This window comes from Ciconia boyciana, chromosome 3 (assembly GCF_034638445.1).
Source record: "Ciconia boyciana chromosome 3, ASM3463844v1, whole genome shotgun sequence".
Lineage (NCBI taxonomy): Eukaryota > Metazoa > Chordata > Aves > Ciconiiformes > Ciconiidae > Ciconia > Ciconia boyciana.
In genome coordinates, this window is record NC_132936.1 from 120,053,180 (window position 1) to 120,066,456 (window position 13,277).

General features: G+C 39.0%; 1 protein-coding gene across 5 annotated transcripts in view; it reads right to left on the minus strand.

Annotated features, from left to right (window-relative positions):
- Positions 1–13,277, minus strand: part of MACROD2 (mono-ADP ribosylhydrolase 2) — an 897,148-nt gene that overhangs the window by 43,610 nt on the left and 840,261 nt on the right. For all 5 annotated transcript variants that reach the window (XM_072857426.1, XM_072857427.1, XM_072857424.1 and 2 more), the window contains 2 exons: positions 9,637–9,699; positions 6,145–6,213 (listed from right to left, as the gene is read on the minus strand). In XM_072857426.1, the coding sequence (XP_072713527.1) occupies positions 6,145–6,213; positions 9,637–9,699 (132 nt within the window). The remainder of the gene's footprint in view (positions 1–6,144; positions 6,214–9,636; positions 9,700–13,277) is intronic.

Sequence of the window (13,277 nt, forward strand, 5' to 3'; positions counted from 1 at the left end):
AAAACCACAAATTGGTAACATTCCTCCGAGCAGGACTGAAAACAATCAGTGTTTCTGATACTACACTGGAGCACAGTTCCTAATGTCATCATTGATCACACATGAATGAACCAAACGTGACATTTAATGACACAAGTGAACCAAAGATAGGCCACTTTTCTCTACTGCACATCAAGCATTGAAGTGCTCATTGAAGTCTGAGCATCCCTTAGATCCTTCAAATCTGCTTTTACTTGGTGGCTGCAGTGACAGTGTCCACATCAGGAGTGCTGGCTCTGCACCCCTCCATTGTATTGAAACAACTGTCTCGTGGGGCTGCATGGTTGAATGCACCTGGGAATTAGCCCCAACCTTTAACAACCGTGAAGAAAATATTTGGACTTTAAGTAAGCCAATCAGAATACTCCCCAAGTATATACACTGTTCCAATATATCAACTGTATGTTGAATTCAGCTCCAAGAAAAACACATAGCTTGCAATAAACTATGAATTGTACCCTTCCTGCCAATAATCAGACACTATTTTGTCTAAATAGTGCATAACCCCCCATTGCTTTTCCATGCCATTTTTTTTTTTTTTTTTGGACTGTATAAAGCAATGCTGCTCAAACAAAATTCTGCAAATGCTAAGGAAGAGGAGAAATAGTAAGATCTGAATGTTAAGTGGTTTTAATGATCTTTTAAAATTCACTTCCCCAGCTAGTCTCTGTATGGCTTATTTACTGAGTCGTTTCTAATGTGCAACACACCTGGGTCCCACATACAGCACAGATAAATCACCATGTTTTCGGGAGCTGTAAGAAGATTAAAGAGGGAAAAAGCTGGTCATTATGAAAGAAACAGGTTCAGTGCATTTTATTTTTTAAGCATGATACTGTGAAAAATGACTGGAATATTTCCAGAGTGAAAGAAATCAAGCAGGCGTCTAAAATTACAGGTAATGGTGTGCACGGAGGCTGCCACATGATTAGGGTATTCTTTTGCCCCATAAACCGAGGAAAATGTGTTAAAATGAAGTACTATAAAATGGTGATTTATGAGAAGTTAGGGAGATATTCTTGAGCTTTGACTTTAAAATGTTATTTTTATATCCACCAAGATTTCATTTTAATCTATCTTTATGACAGATTAGATTTATTGGAGCCCAAGTTTATATGGCTAGGTAAAACAGACCTTTTTAGGTGCAACAACCTGTAGAGATATTTTTGCAAGTGTTCAGGTAATAGACTAGGCAGTTCATCTCCGCAGGTGGGGTCCACCAAGTAATGCTCCCATCCGCTCGTGCTTTGAGCTGACAGAAGGGCATCTCCTCTAACCTCACGTTCTGGTATGATAACCGTGGGCATCCTGCTGCTCCCTGTTGTACAGGGCACTGGGAAAGGAAAAAGCTGAGAAAAACCTGGCCGCCTTGGTTGGACCCGTCCCAGGAGAGGATGCTGCACAGCTGAAGGTAAGGGATGAGGGGGGGAGATGGAAGGAGTAGGCGCTCGCATCGGACTGACAGGAGTGCAGCTGGATGGCTCCAGGTCAGCTAATATTTAAAAATAAGTAGGATCTAAATAAACCAGCTAGGTAGATTAGTGTCAGCTGTTGTTGCTGCCTGTACTGGCGAAGGGTAGAGCAGAAATACCTCTTGAGTAGTTTATGGTCTGGACCCCATCTGGATGCGCAGTGCTACAGATCGGTCAGATTAAAAGGAGAAGTGAATAACCCACATGTACAGCTCAAAGTGACCATTATGGAGGGTGTTAGGAGAATAGGCACTTGGTTGGATGGTGATGGTTATGTACCTGGTTTAAAAAAAAACCCAAACCACACCATTTAGCTTGTGTTAGCCAATTTGCTTTCATAGAAATCCTTCTAACCAAGGGAGAGAAAAATGTTATCACTGTAGCTGGCATGCAGAGCCACAGCTACGGTTGGGGGTGTTGAAACTCTTCTATGAAAAAGGTTCTTTTTCAGTTACCTATAATTGAAATTTTTCAGGCTGAAATTTTCCAGGTCTAATCATAGCCCAAGGGTGAAGTAAAAACATTTCATTGGTAGCTGCTGAGCGCTCAGCACTTCTGAAAATCAGGTCATTCATTTAGATGTCTTAATATATACTTAAGAGCTGATTTTAAACACCTCTTTTTGAACATATTGGCATTTCAGTCCATCTTTTTCACCCACTTATCAATGTCTAATTTACGTCGATTTGCACAGCTCCCCTGCATTTGAAATGCTCTATCTTTCAGTTTATCCCTTCCTTCTCAATCACTTATGTCTTCAGGACATCAAGATTTTCCATGGTGAGAAATACAGCTGGCCAAACAGGAATTTTATATCCATTATGTTTTACAGGCAGGATACTTACAGGCTTCTGGGTTGCACAAAGTGAGTTTTTAGGGCTAACCCCTAGCCAAGGGATATACCTAATTCTGTTTCTGACAACATAAGCCCTCCAGCTGACTGAATCTGACTCCATTTCAGAGAATGTAGAAAAATAGTGACTTGCTTTAAATGGCACTCTCACAGGAGCACAGACTTTGGTGAACACCTGGAAATAATTAATCGCTACTTTATTTTTAAAATTAATTAGCATATGATTTAATTTAGTTGACCTTCAAATGAAAATTCAGTTCTTATTAAGTACTAATGAATTAAAACGAGCGTATTGTGCACAGAAACTTTGCCATGATTGCATAATGGGGAGTTCATTCTTCACCTGTACTAAATCCAGTTCCTTTTTTCATTTTTCTATCAGAAAGCCCTACCATTAAATCAGGTTAAATAGTAATTCGTAGGACAGGTAACTGAGATGAAGATGAAGAACACTCTCTCTCTCTCTCACACACACACACACACACACACGCATGTGCATGCACACATAATCTTTAAAAAAAAAATAATCACAGGTTCAAACAAATCCACAGCTATATACAATACGGTCCATTTAAAACGAGTTTGTAGTCCCAGCACAATCTTGTATGGAGAGGCATACTAGACTGAGTGCAGCCTGTCTGATATGTGTTTTATCTGCTGCATAAACATTAATGACTTTAATCACTTTGTTCTGCCCTTACACTTCATAAAGAAAAGCATCTCTAACTTGAAATACGCTGTGTATAAAGGATCTACTTCCATATGCACAGTAATGAAGCGCTACGAAGGTGCTGCCTAGAGATGTCAGCTCTCCCCCCAAGAGCTAATAGTTATGCATGCAAGTTTTCAAGGGTAAAATTGCAACATTTCTTTGCGGTATTTCCAGACAGTGGAAATAGAAACTTGGCACAGACTGGAATAAGAAGATACCTCCACAGCATAACATCAAACATCTTGATATTCTTGGAATATGACTGTTCTGCCTTTTTTTTTTTTCCTGAGGACAGACAGAGCATTCAAAAAATTCAGTCTGCTCTAAGGCAACATGCAAACTGGGCCCATGTGGACTTTTTTTCTGGACAGTGTCTCTTCTACTGTGAATAACAGAAGATAAATACTTTCACATTAATATGAGATTTGTAATCTCACAGTAGGTTTTCATTTTAATCGGAGCCTCTGAAAACATGATTCCTGCACTGTTCCACACACTTATCATGAAACATCCCCTTTCATGTTCCCATCCTTCGCCTTTTCTTTTGAAAAAAAACCCTGATGTAGATGACTCGGGTAAGACAAAAATACTAGAACTTCATGGTAGCAGAGATGCATGTGGTCTGTTTTGAATATCACCACATTTAGAGCAACAAGGAACTATTTCAATGTGTTAGCTATATTCTAATCCCAGAAATATGAGAAAAAATAAGCAGAAAAACTACTAGTCAACTCTAATTAGAATCAAAATACTTGTTTGGTGCACTCACCAGAACGGACATTTGAAAGACTGCTATACTTCCATAGTAGGCTTGGAAACCTCCTATTCCGAGTGGTTTAAACTATGCATTTTGGGAATATGCAGTCTAGACTTATTTGCACAAACCTCCTTTCACAGTAATTAGATGGAATAACTGGAAAAACATAATTTCTTTAAATGCTTTACATCCAGCTCATTTAGTTGAAGATAAACTACAGAAATTAGTATGTTCCAGAACCTGGCAGGTTTTAGCTGTGTTAACTCAGTGGGCAAACAATTTGAAGGCTGAAATTTATTTCAGGAGCAGCAGGTATTTTCAGAAATGCCAGGATTTTGTAAAAGTGCCATTTCCCAAGCGGTAGCAAGTTTTTTGTAACACTAGTATTGATTTTAAAACAACACAAAACCTAAAATCTGAAAAGTCAAAAATCTACTAATGGAAATAAGGATTAAAACCACGGCCTGGTGGATGCGGTGGCCTCATCATTCAAAATTCTTGGTTACATTTAAAAAACTAGCAAGCAAATCCCAAAACATGTTATTTTCCCCACCATTGCTTTTTTCTACTTGTATGACTTTACAAACAAAATATATGGAGGGAAGTCTGTCTTGCTCCTTTTCCCCTACCAGATGCTTTTCATCTTACTTTTGAGGAGAGATAGGACATCAAAGAGAAAGTACCCTTTGGATTTCTCAGGGCACTATCTCTTCTGTCAACCTCTCAAGAGAAGAGGGGAAAACACTATACTCTTAGCATATTATAGGAAAAGTGAGGCATATAGCACCAAGATGGCTAATTTTCTGAGAAAGGAATGGGTCAAAAAACTGGAGTGGTTACACATTGAGATGGTCACTGAAAAGCATATCAGAAGACATCAGCTTCATAGTCAGGAACACGCACTCGAAGCAATACCAAAATGTTGGGATGTTCAGTAAGACTGCAGACAGCAAAAAAAAATCCAAACCCAAAGCCTCACCATGACCCTCACATTATGAAACATAAAAACCACATCTGATGGGGGATCTTATAGATACAGTATACATAAACAGGCCAAATGTCAGCAAAAAAAAGAGAAATGAATGACAGGCAATCACCAACTACACTGAGGCTGAATCTATCACTATTTTGCCTTCCACTAGCCTTGCCATGACCTTAATCTGTGAAGATATCAAAAGCAAAAGCCAGTGCTCCGGCAAAGGTTTGCGGCTTTTTTTCCCTGCAGGATCAATCAATCAGTTAAGAGAGCACTTAAATCAACCTGCACAAGGCTTTGAACTCATAATCAGGTAAGTATGTGGGCTCTCTAGCATGTGTCTTTGGAAGAAAAGGGCATGATCTCACACCCCATCACACTTATCTAGAAAAATGAGAAGAGAGTCAAGCAGCGACACTGAATTAAACATTAAATCTTTTAAAATAAATAAGTTAATGGATGTTAATAAGTATGTTATCTCAGTAAAATGCATTAAAATTTTCTATTAGTCTTTCTTGAAGGCTGTACTGATGGACTGTATTTATTATAGATAGCATAACTCCTGTTTTGAATTACCAGTAGCAAACACTTTATAAATCACCCAGGCTTTTTCCTGACGTAACCCCACAAAAATGCCAAAAACCGTAGACCGGCACAAGCAATTAATAGCATGATATCATAAGAGTATCAAAAACAGTACGTCTGTGCACTGGTTCCTATCTGTAAACCAACAACTCCACAGGAGAAATCTCAGCTTGAAACATTTAAATTAGATCATCTCTCTTTCTTGTTTCCTAAATTCCCTGTCATTTGGCCCCGTGACACTTTTAAATATTTATCACAAACTAAATGATCTGAGTGCCCAGCACAGTCTACACAAGATAAACATTACTTTCTCCCTCCCAGTTATGACTTCATCTCCTCCTGTCTCCTCTTGATGTGTTTATAGCTATTGTGTTTTTCTTTTTCCCCATCAGGAGGAGAGCATCGAATAGGGAGCTAATATTGCCAAGATAGATGTGCACGCTTAACTTTACACCTGTGAGTCACCCCAGCGAGCCGAAGCTTTGGGCTTATTTCTGATATGTCTTGTATGATATTTTAGTATTACCTCTATAACAAGAGGACTTAGGAATTCACAGCATCTCTCCTACCAGCACAACAGCTGGTGCCAAGTACTTCATTACAAAGACTTTTGTAAATGAAAACCCAAGCATTTACCTATTTCCATATTGTTTAACTGTGATTTTGGCAATTTCCAGACAAAGGAAAATAAGGCTTTATGAAATGTCCTCTTGGGACTGGATATTTTGAAACACGATTTACAATCTGTACCTTTATCCTCACTCAGCTCTGTTTCTTCTGATGATGATAGGCCGGCTACAGCTGAAGGTTTCGTCTCATCTATAAGAATGAAGGAAACAAACGGGAAGTTATTCATTAGACAGCAAACTGATGAACCACTTTACTGAAAAAAAGTGTTATGCCTTATTGAAGCAAGATACTGGGCTTCCATCCATTCATACTGCATTCACCAGCCATTACTGGTCTGACTGTTTTCCCCAAGCCAGGGGTAAACTTACATTACAATACTGCCAGACCAAGTCTATATTTCAATTTCTCATAATGCAGAGAGAGGCACAGCTATCAGTTTCATGGGTAGGCTAGTGTTGCTATTTGCTTTGAGATTCCTTTTTTAATTTAATCCATCTATTTTGAGAAAAAACAATTAAGCCATTCTTAACTTTAATCATGTCCATGAATCCCACTGGAATCAAAATGATTATGTGCAAATGCTTTCCTGAAAATAGAAGCTTTCATGAATCAGGTCTGAAATTTAGCAAGTCCCTGAAAATCTGCATCTTGGAGTTTTTTTACTGGTAGAGAACGCTGGTGAAACTATTGTAGTTAATAGATAAAACTAGTACCTGAATTTAATAGATTTTTTTAACTTTCACTGTTGTTTTTTTCTGGCAATTTTTATAGTTCTAAAACCTTCATAAGCCTTTGTTTTCATTTCTAGCCTTTCATTTATTTCAAAAGACTTGCCTCTGATGATTCTGACAAATTTTTTTTCCTAATATAGTCATCAGGTATTTTTAACTAGCTTGAAACAAGAGCTCTGAACCACCTGCCATTTTGTTTTTCCACGTGTTAACTGTGAAGTTCACTGATGATAGACTGGAGGCCAGACTTTAAAAAAACCACACAGTAATAGCTGAAAAATTTCAGGCCAGTCTTTGTACGCTATTACTGGCTTCGCTACTGTATAATAAGAATATATAAATCTTTATGTAACGGACTGGGTAAGAATACAGTGTCTATTTTTTTCTTCTACGTTTTCTTTCACAATATCGAAGTATACGATTTGCGATTTGTCACACTCAGATGAAGGTTATGCCTTTTGGTTTGAAAAATACAAATAAGAACTCTAACATTTGATGGGATTGCTCCTTACAGTGATCATTCATAGTGATTAGAAACATTTTAGGCATACAACTGCGTATCTTAGAAAATCCGGTCATTTCCTATTGCCAAGAAAGGGCACAGAAGCAGCAATCTAAAAGTTCCTGATGATCTTTTGTCTCCGCAATGAGTAGAGTGGAAAGCAGCAGCAACTCATTAGCTGAATGTAACTAACTCGAGGTAATTGTACACCTCTCTGTTCTTGTCACTATGTGAACCAGTAGGGATGAATGTTAAGCCAAATAATTTTTTCCGGTAACACTGTGTGCCTGTGGCCGAGGAGGTGATTCATGGACCATGCGTAGGCACAACGCTATCTTTAGGCATGTATCTAAAACGTATTCCTCAAGTATGACATTTTCTGGATCTGGGACCTAAAATGTCTGGATCTTTTCTTTGACACTCTTCAGGAGAGTAACAAAACATGACTACCAACACGAGATAGCAAAAGAATGTACATCATGGCTCTGATAAACCAGCTCTGACAGCTCGTAACGCAACAAGTCATAATGATGGTTTTGGGAAAAACACAATGCATTTAAGACACCTTCAGTAGCAAAGTAATAATTTAGAGAGGTACATATTCCTTAATTCCGTTGGGAGAAATGAAATCTATCTCATTCAATCGAACTGTTTTGCAAATCAAAATACCAGGGAAATATGCACGCCATCAGAGTGAACATAGCTGACAAGCACAACGGGCTGTATTTGGCATCTGTAGACAGTAGTATAACCGGGTTTAACCTCTGCAGTTGGAGCGAGGAGCTCCTAGCAGTACTAGCTCTTAGGCAAGCTAGCAGCCAAGCAGTACTTGGGACAGTTAAAAGCTCGATATTGCTTGGGCAAAGATATGCCCCTGCCTAGTCAAAGATTCAAAACAGAGTCTAGATTCAGACAGAGCAACTCATTCTTCCCCTCTCCCTGGTCCCCTTCGCCTGTTTAAAATATGAGTAGCATAAAAGTGAAAAACCCAGGAAAGGAAAATGTGGTTGTCCTCTAGCACTTACAAAATACCACTGCATGCTTATCTTGGGGAGAATAAAGGGCCTGGGTCCAACGTTTGCTGAGGTCCATAGGAATCTTTTTTATTCTGTAATACTGTGTGCCTGTGGCTTCACCTCTCATTGCTTGCCCCATGCAAGGACATTAAGAAGAGGTGATAAAGAGGACATGAAACATAGAAGGACTTGAAGCACTTGCAGACAGCATCAGCTGTTAACACCTAGTTGCAGAGGACTGACCTGTGGAGTGCAGGGAGAAATGCTGCACTTCCACATACACAGTGCCCGTGCACAGGACAAAAAGAAGGACCCTCATCAAATGAATTCCTCTTCTGGAAACAGCCACAATGCAGTAAGCAAACCAGATAAGTCAAGAATCTAGGCCTTCTAAATTTTTTTGCTGCATTTACTGGCTGGCCTTCTTCAGCTCAATCTTCCACATATTGAAAACAATCTTCTATTCTGATTTAAAAAAAAAAAAAAAAAAAAAAAGAAGTTCTGAAGAAAACTATTTCATGCTCTCTGGATTAAGTATGTGTAGGCAACATGCTGCACTAGAGTGAGAAAAAAACTCAACCAAACAAGAAAAGCAGTGTGTTACATGTGATACTACACTAAGAGAAATCCTTAGGAAATAAAGGGATTTACAGACATTTTGATTGTTACTTCAGCTCTTTTGACAACTGATTATTTCTAGTTGTCTTTTGCATTGAACAGAGTTGGATAGGATGAAAAATACAACCATAAACAGAAAAAAAAAAAAATAGAAAATCTACTGTGAACACAGAGTGACATTGCATTTTAAAATATTGAACTCACTATAATTTATAAGCATGCCATCTGCAAAACCCATTGCTCGTGAACTCTGACATTCATTCGCAGTATATGCAATCTCTTTCTGTATGGATTTAAATCTTCATAACCCCTGAGACTTGTGTAGACAATTTATTAAAACTTGAAAATATCCTTTAAAATCTTCAGAAGTACATTTTTCATCAAAAGAAGCCTGCTTCCTCCTTCTCCAAATTTCCTTTCCCCCCATTTCTATTCTATGCAGAGGGTTACTCTCTGTTCTACACAGAGGGAAAATTATTTCTTTCTAGTTAGAGGATTAGCTAGAGGTAGTCCACCTTAAAGGGAGAATATAGAGCTGGTAAGCTAGAGGGAAGTCTGCATTCCTGCACTGCAATACATTCATTCATAATGAATGGAGTTGTGGTCTCTAATGGGAGAATTGCTCAAGACCTGAGCTAATCTGGTGAAAATGTACAAACATTCTCAGTCAATAGCATTGACTAAGGTTATTGTTCACCAAGGTGGATAAAACCTAAGAAAGTCTTTTAAGAAACTTGGCACAAACCTGCTTCTCTGCTCTGGGCCTTGGTTTCTTCGGTGTTTTGCTTCTCTTCTGTGCCATTACCACCTATCGAGGAAAACACATAAAAATTATTTATGATATATCTTTTTATTGGTAACAGCAGCAGCAATATTAATTGTAACGAATTCAGCACACACTGCTAATTTACAGCAAGGTGCTATGATAAAAGGGGAGAGATATAAAGGTAAACTGAAAAAACCTGCAAACATAACCAGTTACATTTAAAACAGTCACATTTTCACATCTCAAGCTGAGGAAGGGGGGTTAAAGATTTTATCTCAATACGCACAGTGGAAATATCTGTATACCAAATAAAGGTATGTTTCTGTAAACCCTGTCTGCAATAGATGAAATTATTGCTTGATCTTAGTCTATGTATTTTATAAAGATTTTTTTCTAGGATTATTTTTCTCCTGTAACATTTCCACAAGATCCTTGAAGTGGCTGTGTTTCCGACTTGCAGAACCTACTTTAATGCCTCTGGAAGGTAAGCATAGGAGGGGGAAAATCGCCTGAATTTTATTTTAAAGCAAAAGGCACAATGTCACTTAGCATAAAGTATAAAAATGCATCACAAATGACTGCAAAGAAGAAAGCAAAATAAACCAAAGTAAGATTGCTAGGATTGAATGCATTTTTCCCCTTTTTACATTCACATTCATTCCCAATTTTCTCCACTACTTTGCATTCGCATTCATTATCCATTTTCTTCCCTGCAGCTCCCTTTCAGAAGGCAGGTACCAAACAGCGAATTACCACCGAGAAAAGTGATACCCTAGGGAACGTCTATGGACATGAGATCGAGCTCTCTTAACCTTTGCTTGGCCCGATTAGAAATTTATCAGGAAGTCTGTATTTTCAACGACGGAGAAGGCTCTTTTAGCTTCATAAAAATATTAGAGGCTGCAGTGCAGCATGCTGGATCAGATGCGATGGCTACACTCCCTCTTTGCCAGCATGGCAAGATAGACGGCGAGAACAGCTGAGTACCAGCCTTAATGAGGCATTTGAAAAACTGACTGCTGAGCATATATACTGGGAGAAAGGAAATTCATTCCCAGGCCTGTAAATGGCTTGATAATGATACACATATTTTTTGCTGTGATCTTTTCTGGCTCCTGGGTTTTTCTGATTACAGCTTCTCTAAAGCAACACGGTTAAAGTTCCTCGCGCCACCACCTTGCTTTTACTTAACACATGGAGTCTGTTGAAGAGAACAGCAGTAGCCCAAAAGCAATTAGGTGGATGGAAGACAAACATAGAAAGCATGTGTTTTCCAGAAGCAAACGTACATCTGGTGGCACGCCGCATTCAGCTAATATTTAAAGGCTGAGGTATGACGGTCTCCCTCTTTCCAGCAAGCAATACATCCTGGCATCCAGCAGGTGGGACTAGCGGAGAAGTATTTCCAGGCTGACCCTGCACAGAGCTGCTCTCAGGAGAAGAGATGGAGCAGGAGTTTGACACCGCACCTGAGAGGGGAGAGGTGGGCAGGGAGCGGCTGATGACCGTCAGCGGGGACTTGGGCCTCCTGCCTGCTTGGTAACTCTTTGTACCGATTTTAACCAGCCTTAATGGATGACTAGCTATAGTGATTTCTTAGCACATTAGTAGCTCTAACCTGTAAAAAATTGCATTACATGGCTGATCAAAATGGCTTGATAAAACCAGCTGGGTTTTTCCTTGCCTCGCTTGAAATCAAAAAGTATTATTTTCAAAATCAGCGCTCTGCCTGTCCACACACAATAGGAGGACCGCACACAAAATAGAAAGTTAGCTGTACTAGAAGACAAACTTTTCTCTTCCCCTCTCCTTTTTTTAAAAAATATGGGCTTGGGACTTTGCAAGCTTTGCAGCAAGCAATTAATAAATAAGGAAGAAAAAACCTTTGCATCACCAGGATGTGTGTCAAAGGGATAAAGTCACCTAGCTCAGGAGCTGTGGAAAGGAACAGTGTGTTCAAGACAATCCTGTAAGACAACAGTGCAGTGACACTTGAAAAATCTTTACCATTAGGTCAGCTCCAAAGAGAATATTGCATCACTGCAAAACAAGCGGTGCCAAAGCATAAAGGATTTAATTATGGCCAAGTGCAACATACTTCGCTTTGCACAGAAAGACTTTACATTCGGAAAAAGCAGGTCAGGCATAAATGGTAACTACCGATATATCACTGAAAATCATTTCAGCAATTACGTTACTGCATTCACAATGTAAAACTACATTTCCGGATGATACTTGTTTCTACATCCATTATAACAAGTATGACTATAACCATGAGTTATTTGCTAAAACCAGGTATTTCAAGGATTCATTCATGTTTATTGCCAAGGGACTACATCTCTTGTTAAAGTCACTTACTCAGAGCAAACTTAAACTACAAAAGAAAGTTTAAATTATCATCTGGTTCATCAGATTATCAGATAAAGCACATATTCATCAGTACGTTTTGTCAACCCTAGGTCTATTATTTCACTGGAGATTCACTGCTTAAAACTTGGATAATAGGACAATAATTACAGCACTATATATTGGATTCTCAACATGTTTTCCATCTAACACTCCATTTTGTTCCTTTACAAAGAAAAATGTAAAAGACTAAGCAGAAGCTTCACCTCTTGTACGCTGACCCAGTCCAACAGACTGACTGGATCATGACATGAAAATTAATCTTGATCAGCATATTGAAAGTACGTGTTGTGCATGCGAAGTGACTTTGAGAGAATTAGAGAAAAGGAAACGATAAAAAATTAAGAGTAGACAAGTGATCCTCGAGTAAATGACTTGCAGAAGGAAGGGTTAAGCTCTGCTTGGCCTGGAGAATCTCTTCATCTCAGCAGAAAGGGAGGAAGCGGAGTACGAATACACTGATAAGAAAGCAAACTATAGGGTGGAGAAGTGACTAATCCTAAAGCGTCTGACAAACAGTTTTTTCCCTTTTTTAAAAACCCTTCTAATGAGCCTCTCACCAAGTGTCTTTGACTGATGAAGAGTCTTTCTGTAATTATTGCTCTCCATTGGAGCTGGGTGCAGAGCAAACGGAAAGGCTTTAAGCAGCACATGCTGAAGGGCAAAGACCTGAAAATATATTTTACAAAAGTAGCAAGCCAGTTTTTCACCGTATTTTTATTCACCCCTGGCTCTCCTTTTCTCCAGGCAGAAAAGCCAGACCCAATGCATTTCCCTTGAGTCCTCCCCATGACATTATTAATAATAAAAATGTCTTTTCCACTGGATGGCTTCTACAGTATCTGCCATCCTTCTCTTTCCACTACTGCAGCAACTGGCGATTGCATTTCCTTTAGGTGAAAGCTGTCCTTACAATATCTGCTTTTCTATTATACTAGTAATTGAACAGCAATCTGTCACTCACTCCAAAGGAGATAAAAAAAGTGGCGAATGACGTGTCGTGTCATTTTAGGCCAGCAAATGTAAATGATTTTGAGCCACATCAAAAGACAAATAGGAACATCTGTTTCTTTTCCCCAGCATGGCAGTCAGTTGAAAAAAAAGGAGTTTGACAATTACAGTAGCACCGTACAAACAGAATAAGCACATCAGACACTAAAATACCTACTTCTGGCCATATATTTTGCTTTCCCTTGCCAAGCTGACTACTGCCT